Here is a 21,487-nt window from a genome sequence, read left to right on the forward strand (position 1 = left end):
GAGGACTAAACCTAGTTAGCCTAACCTGACAACGTAGGCATCTAGCCTAAAATTAAAAAACTTACTCCCGTTACGTCAGAACACAAGGTAGCTCAAGTGTTGTGCAACAAGTGAGACCCGCCGAAGCGTCAGTGAAGTATACCATAATGTATACAGCGCGATTGCATTAATAAATTGGAATATTAGTACTTACGTAAAGCAATTTAAGACAACTAGCCTATTTGGCATCTTTCAGCTTAGAACTTTTATATCTTGTCCTTAAAATCGTTCAAATATTATATAAGACTTTGGTTGGTTATAGAGATGACATCAAATCCAGCAAGAAGGAGCACAATGCATTTTGTTTGATTTCTTAGAATATCACAAATGAAATATTTTTACAGTTTTCAATTATGAAATTATAATTCACCAATTCAATATTAATAGTATAAAAGGAAAGGTTAGTATTATTCTTAAAAACCAAGTTTTCCACATTGTTGTTGTCTGGTGCCATGTCCATTACCAATTAGCTCGTGAAGTGAAACCCTCAGAACGAAACGAACTTGTTTTGTTTCTGTTTATATTTGTTTTTCGGACCAGTGCTTGTTTTAGTATATTAATATTTGAGGTGAATACGAACATAATGGATTGTGGTGGATATATGTGTCTGTTAAATAAACTTTAAATGAACATACCACAAAAGTGCATGCACAAATTTCATTATTTACTGGATCTCCCCCCAATTTGGATTTTCCACATCGATCATGCTAAATAAATCTTGATGTTTGGAACACTTCCCATGTTCACATTCTTGCATACCCAATTAATTTGGTACGGCTAGAGTCTAGTTTACGTCCTTCTTGCCCGCTTACAAAACCGTGCTAGCAGACAGCCGCCACTACGGCATCCGTAGGGTAAGTAAGTACCAAGTAAGTTTTTCTTTTTACATTTTGTCACACCATTCACGGGAACGAGGTATGCCTACGAGGTTATGTTAGGCATGTTAGGTTAGGTTCCATTAGCACTCATTTCGGTAAAATTTTCGTATCCCCAAAACGTATTTCTTCAATTTTACAGGAGAAAGTACTTACCGAAATGGGTTTATTTATACTTTAGGAAGGTCTTGGAAGTTTGTTTTCACCTCGTTGAAATTTTTTTGCCGGTAAATCATGTAATTTTCGACATTAATGTCACTCCAATGCACGAAAGCTGTTCCCTTGATGTCCGTCTACTACGTGAACCAAATATTTGCGAGCGTTTCATGACGTAACAACCGGTCAGTGTTTCCAAATACGCGGTTTTGTAACTGTGTAACAGTTCTAGAACGTAAATAAACGTGAGTTACTGTTCATCATTTCTGATTACGAACTTGCGACAACATGACGTGCACAGGATCAGTGGCGTGCTCAATGTGAGGTTGATGGGGGCTATAACCCCCCCTTTCGCCCAGTATCTCTAAGGCTATTTATGAATGGTTCGTGGGCTATTTATGTATGGTTCGTGGGGCTATCCGTGAATGGTTCGTGGGGCTATCTGTGAATGGTTCATGGGGCTATCCGTGAATGGTTCGTGGGGCTATCCATGAATGGTTCGTGGGGCTATCCGTGAATGGTTTGTGGGGCTATTTATGAATGGTTCGTGGGGCTATCCGTGAATGGTTCGTGGGGCTATCCGTGAATCGTTCGTGGGGCTATCCGAGAATGGTGTGTGGGGCTACGAATATTTTTTTCGAAACCAATTTTTAACTATTGAAACCTTTGCGTGGCCCTACTAACCTATCCACACGCCAATGGTTCGTGGGGCTAGCGCCAATGGTTTGTGGGGCTAGCGCCAATGGTTCGTGGGGCTATCTTTTTCACTATTGAAACCTTTGCGTGGCCCTACTAACCTATCCACGTGCCAGTGGTTTGTGGGGCTAGCGCCAATGGTTCGTGGGGCTAGCGCCAATGGTTCGTGGGGCTATATTTTTAACTATTGAAACCTTTGCGTGGCCCTACTAACCTATCCACGCGCCAATGGTTCGTGGGGCTATCTTTTTCACTATTCAAACCTTTGCGTGGCCCTACTAACCTATCCACGCGCCAGTGGTTTGTGGGGCTAGCGCCAATGGTTCGTGGGCTATATTTTTAACTATTGAAACCTTTGCGTGGCCCTACTAACCTATCCACGTGCCATTGGTTCGTGGGGCTATATTTTTAACTATTGAAACCTTTGCGTGGCCCTACTAACCTATCCACGCGCCAATTGTTCGTGGGGCTAGCGCCAATGGTTCGTGGGGCTATCTTTTTCACTATTGAAACCTTTGCGTGGCCCTACTAACATATCCACGTGCCAATGGTTTGTGGGGCTAGCGCCAATGGTTCGTGGGGCTATCTTTTTCACTATTGAAACCTTTGCGTGGCCCTACTAACCTATCCACGCGCCAATGGTTTCAGTTGCTTTGTTTTATTTCAATCACTTATCGCACAACACTCTTGCTACCTTGCGTTCTGACGTCAGCGGACTGAAGTTTATTTTTAGGCTAAAGGCCTATGTTGTTATCCATATCATTAAAATGTCAGTAACCACCAAACGTCTCTAATTCCCTTATTTTCGTATTTTCCACATTCATACTTACGTATTCTCCATACTAGTACCTAGATATTTTGCTATGAAGAAGGTCGCAACACTGCATAACCACTGATCATGGACTACGCTAGTCAAGATTTCTCCGCCATATCGCGTGTAACGCAAGCAAAAGCGAAGAAAATAAAAATACTCCATATTTCGAAAATTGAGATTATTTGCCTGCAAAAAACGAAATGCGAAATAGAAGAATCCTTACGAATGCAGAATATGTAAGTATCAATGTTAAAAATACGAAAATAAGGGAATTAGAGACGTTTGGTGGTTACCGAAATTTTAATCTCATTTCACCCCTAAATATGTGCTTCATCATCGAAAAATGTCCTCAGTACGTTCAGTTATGCATATCCGGACAACATCGGTTTTTCTCGATTTTCTCCTCCAGGAAATATTTCCACGCCTTGGGATTTAGTTTGTTGAATTCCTTATACAATAACACTTCCAACGATATATATGACACATATTCCTTATGAAAAGGACGTAAACTAGACTCTTACCTTTGGTACATCTAAACACTGTATTATAATACCCTCTGAAGGTTAACCGTTGTGGGAAACTGCCACCTCACCTTTGAAATATAGGTAAATATGCGATAACGCCTGCACACCTTTAACTCCTTTATTTCCTTAATTTTACCACTGGTACTTACCTTTTCTGCATTGCGGAACATTCTTTAAGGTGAAGTTATGCCTTTTTCCATAAAATAGTGTTAACTTTTCATATTACGAGTGATTATTTGTCTTCCTTGTTCCGCTTGGGTAACAGACAATATGGGATGCACTCATCATGGATCATTGCGCCGTGCTTGTGTTTTGTCGTTTTGGAGTGGGTATGCAGTGTTTCAACCTTCTTAACCGAAAAATACCTACTTTCGTGTTCATTATGTCATCGCAAATCACTGACGGATAGCCCCAAAAAACCATTCACGATAGCCCTAAAAACCATTTCTGGCAAGGTTAGGTTGGGTTAGGTTAGGTAAGCGTAGTTAAAAAAAAAGAAAACAAAATTCTCGTAAAAAAATGCACGTTTGGAAACACTGACGAGACCGTGTGACTTTCGACGCTCTCGCCATCTGCACGCACACAATGGAAACAACGGCATAATATGGCAGGCAATGCAAGTTTCTTACATAAAAAGTGATTAATTCTTGTTCGGCAGCATTCAAATACGAAGTTTTTAGTTTCCCGTGAAAGAAAATACCTCCAAGAACGTCCAGAATGCTCAAGAAACTCATTTCAGTAAGTACTTTCTCCTGTAAATTTGAAGAAATCCATCCGGGTGATATCGCATATTTACCGAAATATAATCCCCAGAAACAATAAATTTTTAAAATGTTTACAATTTTACCATCAATCAATCGATATGTTTATTCATCGTTAAGCATTACAATAATGCAATAGATGTCGTCAAATATAATACATAATACAAGAATAGTATAGACAAACAGAAAAGCATAGTATAAACATAGCATGACCTATAATATGTTATACAAGAATAACATAAACATATAAATATATAAGGTGAATATGGGGAGGGTGGTATTACATATGAGTTTTAGAAATTTAAGTCATATTTTGACTAACATAAATTCATCTATTGAGTAGAAAATTTTTCTCTTAGCCAGTCTTGTGGCACTCTTCTAAATTTTTTAAGTGGTGCATAATGAGCTGTCTCTGGCAGCTGGTTGAAAGTTTAATTCCTATGTGTTTGTAACTATTTTGAACTTTGCTTAGCCTGGTTGATGGTATGTCTAACTTATTACTGAATCTTGTGTTGTGTCTATGTACAGAGTGTCTTAAGTTGAAATCATGAAAATTTTCATTGATAAATATTAGGCTGCTAAATATATGCATGAAACAGTCATGATTTTATATTGTTTGAAAAGGGTTTTGCATGAAACAGATTGGTTGAATATTCCAGCCATATTTCTTACTGCTTTTTTCCGCCAAATGAATACATTGCCAGCAGTTGACGAGTTACCCCATAATAAAATTCCATATGTTAAATGGCTATGGAAGAATGCATGATAAGATTCTATCAATAAATTCTCACTTACACAGGACCAGAAGTTTATTTAATACAAAGATGACTCTGGCCAGTTTGCAGCATACTTTGTTTATTTGCAATTCCCTTAAGCCGTCGTGTGTTGATCGTCTTCACCAGACTCATTGGTGGGGGGGTTCAAGCTAAGTCAGGCCTGACAATTCACATCACCAGCTTTGATACCAGACACCCGTGACTGTGGAATATGACACGTTGAAACTCTAAGCTCAGCCGACCTTAGACGGAGAGATTCTAGCGCTTCGTGTAGTAAAACAACGAATAAATCTGCAATCGAGCTGCCTAGGCGGAGATTAAACCTGCACGCACGTTGAAACATATTGTAATATAACTGAATGTAAAACGTGATTATTTCCTAAAGGGGAGGGCTATAAAGATTCTGCTTGATTGATCATAATTATAGACAAAATTTGCAAAACTTCATTGTTATTTAATGAAAAGTGACAATCAGTTTTACCTTAAGTTAAACAATCTTTAACTTTTGTCTCTATATATTTAGTGAGCTAATGACCTACGTTGCGATTAGGTAACCACACGAAATCTGTGAAGTAACGCTAAGGAATGTCTAATATTAATGAATACCGTAACTTGAAGAGAAATTGTGATATTAATTAATTAATTGAATATGTTATAAGTAAAATAGAATCACGGTCTGGGCAAATGTAAAAATAATAAGTTCTGGAGCTTGCTTGCTGCCCGGGTGTATCGCTTATAGATGAACTAACAGAGGCGACGGACCAAAGTCTTGTTAAGAAAGAAATGCTAAATTTTATTTCATTTCAAAAGTAGATAAAAGCCTGGGAAAGAAGAAAATTTCCCAGGTGGTAGTTCTGTCATAGCCATCGGTGCCTGACCAGGGTACCAGGTTCGCACGAACTACAGCGTTACCAGGAGCAGAATGACAGGGGCTCGTCAACGGACGTGCCCAGGCTGGCCGCCTTAAGGGTGCAATGTGCATCCCTTAAGTCCAACATCGGACATGACGGACGCTCCGTGTGCCAAATTGCCAACCTGCCGCGGATAACCGTGACAGAACTGGGGCTCAGGGCTATGCCCTGGTCGGTAGTGGCTACTGAAGAAAACATGCTGTTTTCTTTTCCTCCGCATTGCCCTGACATGAGGTCGATTAACCTATGGGAGGGGGGAGGGTGAATTAAAGCCGAGTATCGACATTAAATATCGTTAACAGTAATGATGCGCTTGTGTAACACTTACAGCTCAGGGAGCAAAAAATAACCACGAAAAATTGGTCATACATTTCACGAGGGGATTTTCTCTCACGACCTATTTAACTGAAATTCGAACTATCGGCCGTTACGACGGTTGACTCGATCGCGTCCTTTGGCAATGGAAATTCTGAGGAAAAACGCTGATTCCTGATTTCATTTTCTAATGCAATGTCAGCGGAGTTTTTTCAACTTCGCTGAAGGTCGCTGTCGTTTGAGTTGCTGTTTTAAGTCCACTTTATGCACAGTAAGGCTAATCGGGACTGGACCTACAGTTTAAAGTGGGATCCGAACCACTTGTGCCTCCACCAGGTGGTCGCTGTCGTGATGAGCTTTTAAGAAGCGGGACACTTTTTATAACATATTTAGCTTATTTATTTATGATGCCCGGATCCTAGGTTCGATTCCGCCCGTGGCGTGATACGATGTTAAATGGCTATGGAAGAATGCATGATAAGATTGTATCAATAAATTCTCACTTACACAGGACCTAAGAAAGATGACTCTGGCCAGTTTGCAGCATAGTTTGTTTATTTGCACATCCCAGGATAGTTTTGAATCTAGATGTAAGCCAAGAAGCTTTACTGAGGTACATTCAGTGTTGTCAGAGAAGCAGGTTGGGAGAAATGTATGAATAAAAATCTGTTCATTGTTTGTCTTATGTAAAGTGTAATGCTCAATTGAACTCTAATTACAGTATTTTGGTGGCCCACTTTACCCTACATATAGTTTTTCAGTAAATGAGGGATAGTGTAATTGCAATGATGGATTGGCAAAAAATACTACACATTCGTACACACTGTTCCAATGTTAGTTATGCTGAGATATTTTTGCTTTATTTCTATTTTTTTCCATTGTATGCCACCTGAAGTAACTAAACCTTCATCCTGCCAGGAAGTGACATACAGGGTGGCTCAAAAAGTAACTTAACACCCCCGGTACAAGGCCACTGCAGTGCGCAACATGGAAATGGTGATGACCAATCGTTATCAGGCCAAGGGGGAACCACATTGACGCCACCCACATGGTCGGCGGCCATCTTGATGTCCGCCATCTTGAATTCAACTTCAGAATTTTAAATGGGAAGGGGGTCGTGCGACATATCAAAATGGGCTAGAATTTCACGAGAAATGCAATGGTGAAGGTTTTTTCGATGTATCTTTAGCCAGTAAAAAGTTGACTGAATTCTTGTACCAATTTGCTCCTTTTCGAGGTGTTAGAAAAATGCCTTAAAATTTGTTTAGCGCTTCGGTAATGCATCGAGATCAAAGTGACGTCTATGGAGAGATGTTCGCATGCCATTGCACATTATTTTAATCAGATACATCCATGAAGAGCTGTGCATTATGAATGGTTGTCGCGAACAATTTACAGTGTGACGCTTCCATTGAATTAAAAGTCCTTCACAGTGACAAGGCTAATGTTTATGTTCATAAGGAAGTTCATAAACAGAATATTCGATGCTTTTTATCTGATAAAATGTCATTTTCGACAGATCAAAGCTGAGTGGTTAGTGCTGGTAAGTTAATGGTGTGGCATGCTGTGTGGAACACGATTGGTTAGTCAATTTTCCATCAACGGAACCTTAAATGCTTAGGGCTACTTGGATTTGTTAAATAAACAGGTTTTTTCATCCTTGCTTATGGAAGAAGTTACTTTTACAGAGTTTCTTTTTCAATAAAGAGGAACACCAGAACACTATGGGAACGTTGTGAAGCAGTTTCTGTCCAAAGTTAGATACCAGATGACAAGGGTCGCATATTCTGTTTATGAACTTCCTTATGAACATAAACATTAGCCCTGTCACTGTGAAGGACTTTTAATTCAATGGAAGCGTCACACCGTAAATTGTTCGCGACAACCATTCATAATGCGCAGCTCTTCGTGGATGTATCCGATTAAAATCTTGTACAATGGCATGTGAACTTCTCTCCCTAGACATCACTTTGATCTCGATGCATTACCGATGCGCTAAACAAATTTTAAGGCATTTTTCTAACACTTCGAAAAGGAGCAAATTGGTACAAGAATTCAATCATAACTTTTTACTGGTACAAGATACGCCGAAAAAACCTTCACCATTGCATTTCTCGTGAAATTCTAGCCTGATTTGATATATCATGTTACCCCCTTCCCATTTAAAATTCTGAAGTTGAATTCAAGATGGCGGACATCAAGATGGCCGCCGACCACGCGGGTGGCGTCAATGTGGTTCCCCCTTGGCCTGATAACGATTGGTCATCACCATTTCCATGTTATGCGCTGCAGTGGCCTTGTACTGGGGGTGTTAAGTGACTTATTGAGCCACCCTGTACATTGACCATACATTGCCATGTAAAAATGAATGTAGTAATCTCTGTGCATTGGAATCCACATTCCTGTCTGCAGTTATGGTTGGATCTTCAGTGAAAGCACAACATACCCTGTAACCTTGCTTTTTTTATTATATATGTGCAAGCCTGTGTATCCATAAATTATATACATGGCCGAAAGATTTATTCACAAGAAGTAACTGAAATGATTGCACCAAAGTACTTTAATACAGAGTTTCTAGAGAAGTTTAACACTGAATGGTGAACAATTCCAGAGTAGAGGATTAGTATTTCTGCTCATACATTACTGCCAGCTTACACTGTCACCCAGTATATTATGATTTGATTTGCTTTATTTTACTTCGCCTTTTGTGCCACTTTTGGCTAATTTGCGAAGATGGGGATGAGTAATGATATGATGAAATTGATAGACATCACAAACGTCCATGCCCAAGTCAGGATTCGAACCCGGGACTCCTAGCATCGCAGCGCGATGTGCTAATGACTCCGCCACGGGGGCCAGCCTGTATAGTATGAAACCTCCTTGAAAACTTAGTAGGATTTCAACTTATTCTCCTTATCAAATAGTACTAAACATAAAATAAGTTTATTTAAAATATTCTGCATAAAATTATTTTCAAATGAATTCTGATATTTACAGAAGCTTTAGCATTCACACAATGTGACATTTACACCAACTATTTTATGTGCATTTTATTCTCAAGTGATATGCAGTGTTGATGTGACATGCACAAATTGGGAAAACAGGTGACAGCACGTAAAAAAAAAGAAATTTACTAGACTAAAATTAATCATGGCCTAATAAAAGAAATGGGTAAATTTCTCGTATCGGACAAACGGCTGAAATTTGCTAGTTCATTTAATTTGAATATTCGTACTTACGTATTCTGCATTGAGAAACATTGCTGAAGGTGGCATTTTGCTTATTTCACGGAAATAAGCTCCATTTGCGACATATCTAGTAAGTTTTCTTTGTTTCATTTTGCCATCGGTAACATGCAAAATGGCGTTCACAGTTTCACTACCGTACTCGGCATGCAGTGTTTCCACCCCACCACACTCAAAAATACCTATGTAGCCCCACAAACCGTTGACGCATAGCCCCATGAACCATTCATACATAGCCCCACGAACCATTTCTTGTAAGGTTAGGTTAGGTAGGGTCACGTATAGGTTACAATAGTTAAAAATTGATTTCGAAAAAAAATAATATGCGTAGCCCCACAAACCATTTGCGGAAATGTACCTTCTTCAGTTACAAAAACACGTGTTTGGAAACACTGACCGGGATTACATCATCACATACAGGCTACATCCATCTGTAAGTAAATGGATGCAAGAGCTTTCGTGCATCGGTCACACATTTATATCGAAAAATAGATGATTTACCGGCAAAATTCAATGAACGATGCGAGAAAACACTTCCCCGAACTTCCACAAGTATAAAGAAACTGCATTGGGTAAGTAATTTCTCCTGTAAATTTGAAGAAATCTGTTTGTCCGATACGAGAAATTTACCGGATGTGTGCTGGCATGGGTCCTGGGCTCAAACTAAAATCATACGCATGATTTCCATATAAGTAACTTAAAGTACAGGTGATATAAAGTATTTATGAAACTTTTACTCAAAATTTGATATTATGTCCTTAAGCTAATGATTTTCATATCTTTTCAGTTGCCTGAATATACGTTATTTGATGGCTTCATCTGAATCTGAAAATGGAAAGCAACATCACAGTTTTGTTCCAAGTAACAGTACATGTCTTGTATGTGATGTTAGAGTGGGTACAACACAAAGAAGTATTAATATATTTCAAACTCTTGTTGGCTCATCGTGTAAAAAATATTTAGCCAATATACTTTCATCAATATTATCACATTCTATTAAAAATGACAATGTCCACAGTTGTGTGGTGTGCAACATTTGTTACAGACTCCTTGTAGACATTGATGAAGTGGAAATAAAACTAAATAATATGAAACATAAAGTCAAACAAAAGTATAAAGAAACATTGACATTTTGGAATCAAGAAATAGGAAAGGCACAGCAGGAAAACATTGTGATAGTAATCAGTTCTGTAGTTGATGGAGATGTACCTACTGAGCAGGACAGAGAATGTTTTCCATCTTCAACAGAAAATGTTTTGGTATGTACATTTAATGATTTGCCAAAGGTGTCATTAGTAATTTAATGTTCTTGCTGTATTAAAAAGCAAACAAACAAATTGTTTACAGTTACATTTTCCATTTCTAAACCCAGGGTATTATGTTTTGCAATAATTTTTTTCTTGAAAAGGCACGTTTTCATGTGGGTACAGAAAATGAATAAAGTTACTTTATTTATGTGGCAACTTTCTACTACATGCTCCCTACCAACTGGATTCAAAATTTCAAAATGTTTTACTGACCACGGTCCCAACTGGCTACTGATCTACCTTTTGCTTCATAGCTCCATCTGTCCCCCAATTATCTTTGAGGGTGTGTGGCTTGATGAGTGTCAACAACCTCAATTGCAAAGTAAAATCTGTAGGGATATATCACTCTCCCATTGCAATGTTGCCAAGTGTATGTCTATTTTTGTCTGCTGTTTTTATTAGCTTGTTTGTACAGTATTCGGGTGTACTAATTCCATGCTTTGTGTACTATTGTACAACTTTTATCCAGTAACGGCGCTGATCAACTCTCCCATTTTACAGTATGTTTGGCAACATTCTGTTTATCCGACGCTCATTTGTTTTGTCCTGCCAGGAACTTTCGGCGCCTTGTGACTCAAAAATGCCTGATGTCAGTTGAAGAGAATTCAATTGATCGCATTTGTTTCCCACCTGTCAGCTGGAAATGCAAGCAGTATAATTGGACATTATCCATTACCTAATGCCTCTACTATTTGTACCTATTTTTAACTCATTGTATTAACATTCAGAGAATTATTAGATATCCAATGTAAAGTTCAACTTCAGGTAAGTATAGAAGCATTAAACAGTGGATAATGTTGAATTAGCATTGCATGCTAATGAAGAACCATCATATCTAACATTCAAAGAATTAATACCTGACATAATATCAGTTTATCGAGATTCTTCACTTTTGAAGTCCGACTATAGAAAGCAAACCTCTAAAAAGGTCATAATTCATTCTTTGAAGCCATAATCACAAAGCAACATTGAAAAAAAAAATATGAATGTGACACAATGTGTCTACCAAGTTTAAGTGTTTGAATAAAATAAAAGTCTGAAGGAAGATTTTTTTTTCCTCACCTTTCAGTTGTGTTTATGTTGACGCTTGTTGTGGATTTCACTGTCCACAAGTGTGAAATCCGAAAAGTCTAGGGCTATGCAAAGAGCGTAAACCAGCACATGCAGGCCTACCTTTGAACCAGAGATTAACAATTACAAAACTGCATTACTTTTTTCTTTTACCTGCATGATAGTCAATGCTACGGTTTATTTGTACCTGAGGCCAGGATTGATTTTAGTTCCTGTATGACCATAGTTATTATTGCTTCAGGGTGAAAACTAGTCAAAAGGTTAAAATAGTTTTTACAAAATTATTATTTGACATCGAACATCTCCACAGCCAGTCATGACACACCTTTTTTATTGAACACAGGTAGTGATTGTACTATGCTGTGAAAAAAATCAAGATGAATCATGATAAACAAAGAATGCATAGTCCACAAACCATAACATTTAAATTTTTTATGACTTACATAAAACCAAAGCTCAAGAACAGTTTCCATAGCTTGGCCCCTTTGACAGTAAAGTAACAGTTGTACAAGTGGGTTTTCTTCTGGCACTCTTCAAGTTTGTTTCTTATTGTGTTCATCATAACAACTACTCAAAATATTGTAGTATGTTCACAAATGATTGTACATCCATGTAGGTTATTAGCTTTATTCTCACCTATAAAAAGGTGCCTATATGGCACACAGTTATGTACTGCCAGAAAGAAAGCACTGCTTATTACTTTGCAAAAAACTATACGATGAGTGTCTCAATGGAACTGATAAATCTTGTCTTTTCCCCAATTTGCATTGAAAAAAACTCCAAAGTTGCAGTTGTGAATAAAAAAAAATACCTGATAAATTATGGAATAGGATGAAAAGAACTGACTTTTACTAACAATTTTTCCATCGCTGTTGCTTCTCAACACATTGCAAGAGCTTCCACCATCTATGGCGTTAAGTAAAAATTCCTGTGTACAATGAAACCCATGTGTGTCAAAGCAAATCAACATCCCCTTAGATGTCCAACAAGGGGAGCCACACATTTTGGCGACTGGGCACTTAGGCACCAGGATATTTTCATGCAAGCAAGATGTAACTTTGTGCACAGAAACAAATTAATGTTCTTTTGAATTGATTTCTCTTTATTATGTTCCTTACATACAAGCAATGTTACATGGAATAGTTATGGGCAATGAATTAGTTTCTTCTCACCATGAGAGCTATTCACTAATGAAGCAATTTTCTAAGCGATGAGGAAGTAACTCACATTCAGTATTTATAGTAACTGAAAAGTGAAAGTGAATGCCAGACATCAGAGTTGAAAGGGTGTGTAAAGAGAAAGGCATCAACATGCTCAGACACCAAAGTTTGTGGCACCAAAATGTCCTCTAAAAGTTCATACCAGTAAGAAAAAAAATGTTGGTAGACTGAACATGCCATTTCAATGGTCAATGCCAATGAAACAGTGCACAAAAATTGTGCAAGTTACTAATTTCTTCCTGTAATGGCCACTAATTGGAAAGGGGGAGTTACTTTACCAAATTGCACAATCGGTCCAGGCCACTAATTGGAAAGGGGGAGTTACTTTACCAAATTGCACAATCGGTCCATAAAGGTTGTGTACATACAAACAAAAAAAAAGTATAGCATTTTGATTTTGAATATATGATTTCATCATTATATTGTACTTCTTTTGTTTTTTTTTGTACAGGAAAATGCAACAACTACTGCTGATGAATCAAGAGTGGAAAAGGAATTAGAAGTAATTGTTATTAAAACAGATCCTACCAAAGAGAGAGAAAGTAATTATTTATTAACACAAGTGAATGAAAGGGAGACTAATGAAAAATGTATAAACAAGGAAGGGGATCAGTATGTTTGTTTATTGTGCCACTCGAAATTTCCAAATGTGAAATTTACGATTGAACACTTCAAGAGAGATCATAACAAGACTTTGTATTTGTGTCATGTATGCAATTTGGATTTTACCAGGAAGGCTGATTTCATGTGCCATATGGTAGAACATGAAGAAACCAAAGATGGTGATTTCCAGTGTGAAGTATGTGAGAAAATGTTTAAGAATTCAAGAGACATTAAGAAGCATAAAATTGTGGAACATAAAGCCAATTTATTTTTTGCTTGTTCTGAATGCGGGGAAACCTGCACTAGTCAGGATTTATTGGACAAACACTTACAATCGCATGCCGAAACTGTCAGTTTATTCAAGTGCGAGGAGTGTTTAAAGTGTTTTAGATTAAAGTCGAATTATAATGCCCACATGAAGCACCATTTAGAACAATCACAATTATTAAAATGCCCACATTGTCCAAAAACATTTTCCTCATCTCAACGTCATGTCCGCCACATGAGAGTTCATACACAGAAAAATAATTTTGCTTGCGACTCTTGTGATAAGAAATTTGCATCGGCAAACAGCCTGAAAGTTCATAAAATGATCCATTCTGGTTATAAGCCATACATATGCAGTGTATGTGGGAAAGCATTCACAAGAAAAATGGAGGTTGATGATCACGAACGCACTCATTCTGGTGAAAAGCCCTTCCAATGTGAAATATGCGGGACTAGTTTCGGGAAACGTAGCAATCTGAGACTTCACAAAAGGGCAACACACTTTGATGACCGCCGCTACAAATGTGACATGTGCGGGAGAGGTTTCAAAAGACGGCGATTACTCGACTACCACACCAAAAGTGTACACACTGGGGAACGTCCACACAAATGTGAATTATGCAATGCAGCATTTGTGTATCCTGGCCATTTAAAAAAACACATGCTTATCCACACTGGTATAAAGCCATACAAATGTGAGATTTGCGGAAAGGCATTTCACGGTAAGGACAACCGAAATGCACATAGGTTTACACATAGTGAAAAAAAGCCATATGAATGTGTAGCCTGTGGTGTAGGGTTTATGCGTAAACCTCAGCTATTGACTCATATGAAGTCTCAGGGTCATAATAGTGATACAATTGTAGTTAATCAATCCAGTGTTGCTCTTTCAGAGAAAGATAAGACAATGGTTGTGTTCGAAGGTAATCAGGATCTAAACGATACAAGGATTTATATTGAAGGTGCTGAGCAGCATATTATTATATCGGGGGAGGAAGCAGGTCATGTATATTGCAAAATTCAAAATGGTGCAGGTTGCGAAGGAGAAAAAGACGAAGTGCAGCATGTGATTATCGATGGACAGGTTCATTTCACCGATTGTACAGATGTTGAAGGACTTGCGGAAGAGACCTATCAAAGCAAAAGTGATAGTGAGAAAGGAAATGCACGTATGTTACTGATCCCAGTTCCATCCCATGATACACCTGTGCCTGGAGCTTCTTTCTGCGAGGCTAAAATTCAGTCTCTAGCTGTAGGCGAAAATGTCCACGTCAAGCAGACAAATCAGGCAATTCAATTCATTGAAATAAAGATACCAGATGATAAAGAAAAAACAAATAATGGTTGAAGACTACTTCTATTATTTCTAGCGCATTTCTGCTATGAGGAATAATTTGCTCACATGTAACCATTAATTCATGATGCACTGGTGTCTTGACATAAACTTATAAATTCAAAAATATGTCATTGTACGTTGGAACACTTTTGGTCATGTGTTCATTTGAATTTAGTCTCACAGGTGTGATGATAACAACAGAGAAGGTGCAGATAAAATGCAATTAAATCTGGACTGTAGAGTACATGATCAACAACATAGCAACCATTGCTTACCTTCTTTCTCTATATACCAGTGGTAAAGTTGTTTGAAGCACTCTTTATGCACATAAAGGTTAATGAACTGGACCTACAGTTGAAGGTGGTATAAAAACACAAAGAAAAGAGCCACAGTGGTCAAGTCGGTAGGGCACCTGACTGCCGGGAAACCTGGGTTCGATTTCGGGGGTGGGTGATCTAAGGTGGGAACTTTTCCAGCCTTGTCCCCGCATAAAGCAGATCTGAGGCTCACCCAGCTTCAAATTCAATGAATAGCAGGGGGTAAAGGCAGCCAGAGCATATGTTGATCACATCACATCCAAAATGGCTAACATCGAGAATGTATGGGGTCTTACTCCCATTTCCCCTAAATGTGCCTTTACGGCCTGGTGCTATATGCACGGGAAACTTTACCTTTACATATAAAAAGCAGAAAGACACCTCAATTCACTACCCTTTGATGATAACCAAGAAAAGATGTTCACTACCCTTTGATGAAAACCAAGGTAAGATGTTAAGTACAGTGAGCAATATTCCTTCAAAACTGCATCGTTTGAGTTCAATCCTAGAACTTTTCATTATGTCTCACCCAGGGTTCAAATCAGGGATCCTAATCTTGTAACATGCTATGCTTAATTTCCCCACCATTGGTGATAGGATATTAGAAACAAAATTCACAAAAAATCTCAGTTTATGATCTTAGAATCACTGCTCATATAATAATACAAAAGTACACTTTTTTAAGTGTATCCTGGGTGTGAATTTTAATTTATGGATGGTTATTCTCATTGATATAAAAATAACTTCAAACTTGTTTCAATGTGTCATTCAAAATTCTTTTCTAATATTACACAGCTCATGTAAATAGCATAAATGTTTTATTTCGTAGTTTTGAAATATTATATTTGTTTATTTTGAGAGATATTACTGGATGATCTCATGTAAAGCACCCTTATTTATAGAAAAAAAATGTAAATAGTTTATTTATTAACAAATGTGAATGCTGTTGTTAACATCAGAAGTGGATTAAGACCATGCTGTACTTATTTTCCAAATAAATATCTGTACTAAACTCTTAATTTTTAAACTCATTTCTTTAGTTATTAAAAAAAGCCCTACTAAATGTGTAAATATACTCTCAGTATAATAAATTAGCTTGTCTTGCATTTATTATATGGGTCTTTGTCACATCTATATTAAATAAATTATGGCATTAGTAATTCTGTCATACAACAGCGAAAATGAAAAGAACAAATATTACTAGAGGAGATAATGTAATTATTGATTGATTTGTTGTTTTAAGTCCACTTTTTGCACAGAAATGCTAATCGGGACCAGACCTACAGTTTAAAGTGGGATCCGAACCACTATGTGCCTCCACCACAGATAATGTAATGAGTATTGCATTTTAGTCTGAAGGTCTTCAGAATCTGAAGCTCCAGATCAGGACTTATTTGGTCAATTACTTCTCAATCTTCACAGTTCTGCATTTGAGCTTGGAAATGTGCCTGAAGTGAAGCTTCTGTACAGTGGGATGCATAAGTGTTACCACACAAATTGTCCGTCACCATGTTTATACTCTTCTCTTTGTTTTATGCAATCAGAGCCTCAAGAATTGAAACAAAAGGCAGGACAATCCTTAAAAACATGCAGAATGCAAGAGAAAATTTTATGAAAATGGTCAATACTTTGTAACGAACCCATCTCGTCACAATTTGTATGAGTCACACCTCTATTTTTGTGACCTTTCTGATAAAAATAAGTAATAAGAAATGTATCAATTTTAAAACAGGTTACACCTCTAATTTGGTAAACTTACTTAATATTTAATGTAAGAATGTACTTTTAATAGTTTATATTTCATCCACTTGCTTACGCTAGCGTCGTCGACCCAATATAAAGGCAAGAGTGGGGCTAGCAGCTGAGATTGACTCAGTCCTTGGACGAGAGAGGTAAATTCTTCCTAACAGGAGAGAGAAAAATATATCCCACTCCCCCTTCTGGTGAGACAAATTTATTCCACTTTAGTGAGAGGACCCACTCTGCTTCCGAGCGAGAGATATTTAGGTAACTAGACCTTTTTCTTTAATAAAACCCTATCTTCTCGATGTTGGGATAGTAACAGCGAAACCCCATCTCCTCGATGTTGGGAACACTTCGTAGAATCTAGTCCTTCCTTTTTTTTTTTTTTTTTTTGTTACTCCTACATGAAAAAAAAAAAAGCCATTTCCAAGGTTACACTAGTGTTTCTCTATTAGATACTTTGTTATAAATTCTTTGTGATTGTTTTCTAACAAGAGTACTAGGTATCATATACGAAGTGGTATGGGTTTACCTGTTTCCTTTTCTGTAAGGGTTAAAAGTTTATAGTTCAACTACAAAAGGCCGTAACTATATGAGAGGTCCAAATATGAATATATATACAGGGTGACCTGTAATTAGATGTATTCCCTGAAAGAGGTTAAAGTAGAGGCAATTTGCAATAAATTTGACCATATGATACCCTGTACGAAAATTAGTAGTTTGAGATAATCGAATTTCTATAGTTTTTTAAAAAATGACAATTTTCCACATAAAAAGATGAATTGAGAAAAAACTGCTCACTGTATGGCACATATTTCAGCGTTTTCTGATAGCTAACAAATAAGTGGTTTGTTGAAAAAAAAATTACCAAATAACAAGCACATGTAACGGGTGAGTCTAAACTTACAAGTGGTGATAAAAAAATACACACTTAGTTTACTAGGCAACATATTAATAACAAAAATGGTATGACACGAAGCGTACAAATTACTTAAATTACTTCCTTGAGTCATCAGCTATCCAACAAGGTACAAATGTTGCTAACATTCACATTTGTGTACAAGAAAAATAATACTTGATTCATTTTCATGTGAATGGAACCAATGAACATTACAATTAAAGAATATTACACGTCTTGCTCAAAGTGAGCACCTCCGTTACGAATGCAGGCACGGAGGTTTTTATGGACATTTCGTCTCGTAACTCGTGATGTGATGGTGTACTTGATGTGTTGACCAGCTGTTGAGATCCTTTCCCTGAGCCCTTCTTGCGAGTTTATTGGTGTCTTGTAAACTAAGTCTTTCATGTGGCCCCAAATTAAGAAGTTGCAAGGCGATAAATCGGGGGATCGAGCTGGCCGGGGAATCTGGCTGCATAGGCCAATCCATTTCTTTGGGTAAGTTTTATCCAGCCACTGTCGCATGCCCAGGCAGAAGTATGGATGGGCATCATGAACAATCATTTGATCAAGCAACTTTTCCTGCCCCAAATCTTAAATGGCATCACTTATGAACATTTTTTGAGGAACGGGATGGCAATGTTGTTGGAGGATATGCCTGTAGCTACAAGACGTGACATGATTTACCAGCATGATAGCTGCCCAGCTCAATCTCCCGATCGATTTGACGCCTTGCGACTTTTACATTTGGAGCCACATGAAAGACTTAGTTTACAAGATACCGGTAAATTCGCAAGAAGAGCTCAGGGAGAGGATCTTAACAGCTGGTCAACACATCAAGGACACCATCACATCACGAGTTACGAGACCAAATGTCTGTAAAAACCTCTGTGCCTGCATTCGTAATGGAGGTGCCCAGTTTGAGCAAGACGTGTAATGTTCATTGATTCCATTCACACGAAAATGAATCAAGTGTTATTTCTTGTACACAAATGTGAATGTTAGCAACATTTGTACCTTGTTCGATAGCTGATGACTGAAGGAAGTAATTTAAGTAATTTGTACGCTTCGTGTCATACCATTTTTGTTATTAATATGTTGCCTAGTAAACTAAGTGTATTTTTTATCACCACTTGTAAGTTTAGACTCACCCGTTACTTACATGTGATTATTATTTGGGAAAAAACTTTTTTTTCAATGAACCACTTATTTGTTAGCTATCAGAAAATGCTGAAATATGTGCCATACAATGAGCAGTTTTTCTCAATTCATCTTTTTATGTGGAAAATGTCATTTTTTTTAAAAAAACAATAGAAATTCGATTATCTCGAAAACTACTAATTTTCGGACAGGGTATCATATAGTCAAATTTATTGCAAATTGCCTCTACTTTAACCCCTTTCAGGGAATACATCTAATTACAAGTCACCCTGTATATCACTTATAAGTTAAAATGTATTTTATTTATTATATAATAAGAAAATGATATTCTTGGTTTGCAATATTATTCATTACCTATTATGAAGAAAAAAACAACAATTTTTAATAATCACCGAATAATCAAAACAGAAAACAGTGATACAACACAAATTCAGTGTACACAGAAATAAAATATGTGTGCAGAAAATGGTTACGCGGTTTGTATACATGCGAGCGTAATGCTCACAAAACATGGATTGTAATGAAAATGGCACGTCTGGACAGACTAAGAACAATGCCACAACTTATAAGTGGTATTATCTGGCCATAGATATTACAAAAGACAGCTACACAAGAGCAGAAAGTGATATCATCACCTGGGCCTGAGAAACTTACAATTATATTCTAGGGTGAGCGCTGCACTTGCACGTATACCAACGGAGGGTTAAACTAGGTTTGCCTTGCAAAAATGAGAAAGAACAAACTATAGCATATTAACCTAGATATTAAATGGCTAACTTACTTACTTGACACAAGACAGTAGATCTGCTACCGAACTGTGCAGAGATGACCATACTCCTGAAAAACTATATTATTCATCAGAAAAATACACACTGAATAGTTCTAAAGCAATATAAATATATCAGATGTGCTATAGATTAGTTACGTACCTTTTCTCTACGTCACTATTGATGGAGTACAAGTTTCTTCGATGACATCTTAATTATTGTGATGAAAAGCAACAACATTCACACTTGACACTGCATCTCGGCTATTTTTCCTGCTAATGTGCTTCATGTGTCTGAAAACTCTATGTCAGGGATTTCGAAACATCAGGCATTGGAAATTATTTATTTGTCAAAGAAAGTTGCTCCACGTCCTTAATATGGGATTATTTACAGATGGAACAAGATTATGCCACTAAGTAAATTGATAAACAAATTTCACCTTAAGTGGCACATAGCATTTATTAAAGCAATATGGATTAAGACTAATGTTGAGGAAGTAGTTTTGATCACTACTGTACAATTATATAATAATAAATATATCATCAGTTTTGAACAGGAGAACAAAATTTAAAACAATAGGTTAACACATTCGGGTCTGACCTCATAACACAGCATTGTTACCTCTGGTCTGCGGTTTTTGGTTGTTTTTAAAAAAATCATAGCAAAAATATTTTTAATTTGTTTTTATTAAACCACATATTTCTTAAATCTACAAAACTTCCTCTTTTCAATGAACAAAAATTTGTTAAATTTTATTTTCATTTTCAGACGTTTTTTAATATTTTTTTCAGCAATGTTTTGTGAAGAAGAAAAAAGTACAACATTGTAACAAATGTTAATATAGAGATATTTTAAGTTCGTAATCTGGAAATTTCAATAATTAACTACATAAACTATCAATGCATCTTTTTAATCTTGCATAAGAATACTTCTTATGTGCACATAAGAAAAAATAATTACAAATTACAAGTAATTATATTTTGTATGAAAAAGTGGCTGCAGGACAGGAGCAGATGATGTATCAGTTGGTTCTGCGTCATCTGTAAAAATTAAAGAAATAAATAAATAAACTAAATAAATAAAATAAATTTTCATTTTACATACACTATACAAAATAATAAATGGAAAAACAAAAAATGCATCAGTGCATGTAGGAGAATCAAGCAAGAGGCAAGATGAATAGACCCAAAAAAATTACCTCTTCTCACTTCATTCATAAAATACTAGAGTTTGCAACACTGTTTATATTGTCGACAATAATTATTACGAATATAACCTACCTTCCAAATCTTCAAATTCATCTGCATCATCAAAATCGTCGCTAACTTCAAACTTTGAGGCGGAATCCTCTATACAGTCTGGATCTAACGATGCCATTCTAAACAATGCAGAGTACATCAACCCGACAACAAACAGTCACAGGTGCGAGATAAAAATAGCACATGAGTCACCTAGGGGTCGGAATTTCAACAGAGGGGCTTGAATGAACATGCGCATGAGACGAAGTACGAGCATAGCCCGTCGTTCAATCGGCAAAGCGATTGCACACCGCAGGACAGGCTATGCCCGTCGTTCGTCCACATTGACTTTAAGTGCACTGCGGGCTATGCCCGTCGTGAGACCCCAATGTGTTAAAAGGAGCAAAAAACTTGGTAGTTATGGTCATTGAGAATGTAAACACTATC

The 21,487-nt window shown here is 37.2% G+C and overlaps 1 protein-coding gene across 3 annotated transcripts; it reads left to right on the plus strand.

Moving 5' to 3' along the window:
* Positions 1-308: 308 nt before the first annotated feature.
* Positions 309-16,202, plus strand: LOC145978883 (uncharacterized). 3 transcript variants are annotated; one of them, XM_083111802.1, is made up of 3 exons: positions 309-439; positions 9,900-10,371; positions 13,162-16,202. In XM_083111802.1, the coding sequence occupies exons 2-3, from the start codon at positions 9,922-9,924 to the stop codon at positions 14,926-14,928; spliced, it is 2,217 nt and encodes a 738-aa protein (XP_082967928.1). In that variant the 5' UTR covers positions 309-439; positions 9,900-9,921; the 3' UTR covers positions 14,929-16,202. The 3 variants fall into 3 exon arrangements, with proteins under 3 accessions (XP_082967928.1, XP_082967926.1, XP_082967927.1); XM_083111800.1 differs by lacking the exon at positions 309-439 and adding an exon at positions 542-893; XM_083111801.1 differs by lacking the exon at positions 309-439 and adding an exon at positions 556-607.
* Positions 16,203-21,487: the final 5,285 nt, after the last annotated feature.

The sequence above is a fragment of the Lepisma saccharinum genome, chromosome 25 (genome assembly GCF_977018435.1).
Source record: "Lepisma saccharinum chromosome 25, izLepSacc3.1, whole genome shotgun sequence".
In the NCBI taxonomy this organism is placed as follows: domain Eukaryota; kingdom Metazoa; phylum Arthropoda; class Insecta; order Zygentoma; family Lepismatidae; genus Lepisma; species Lepisma saccharinum.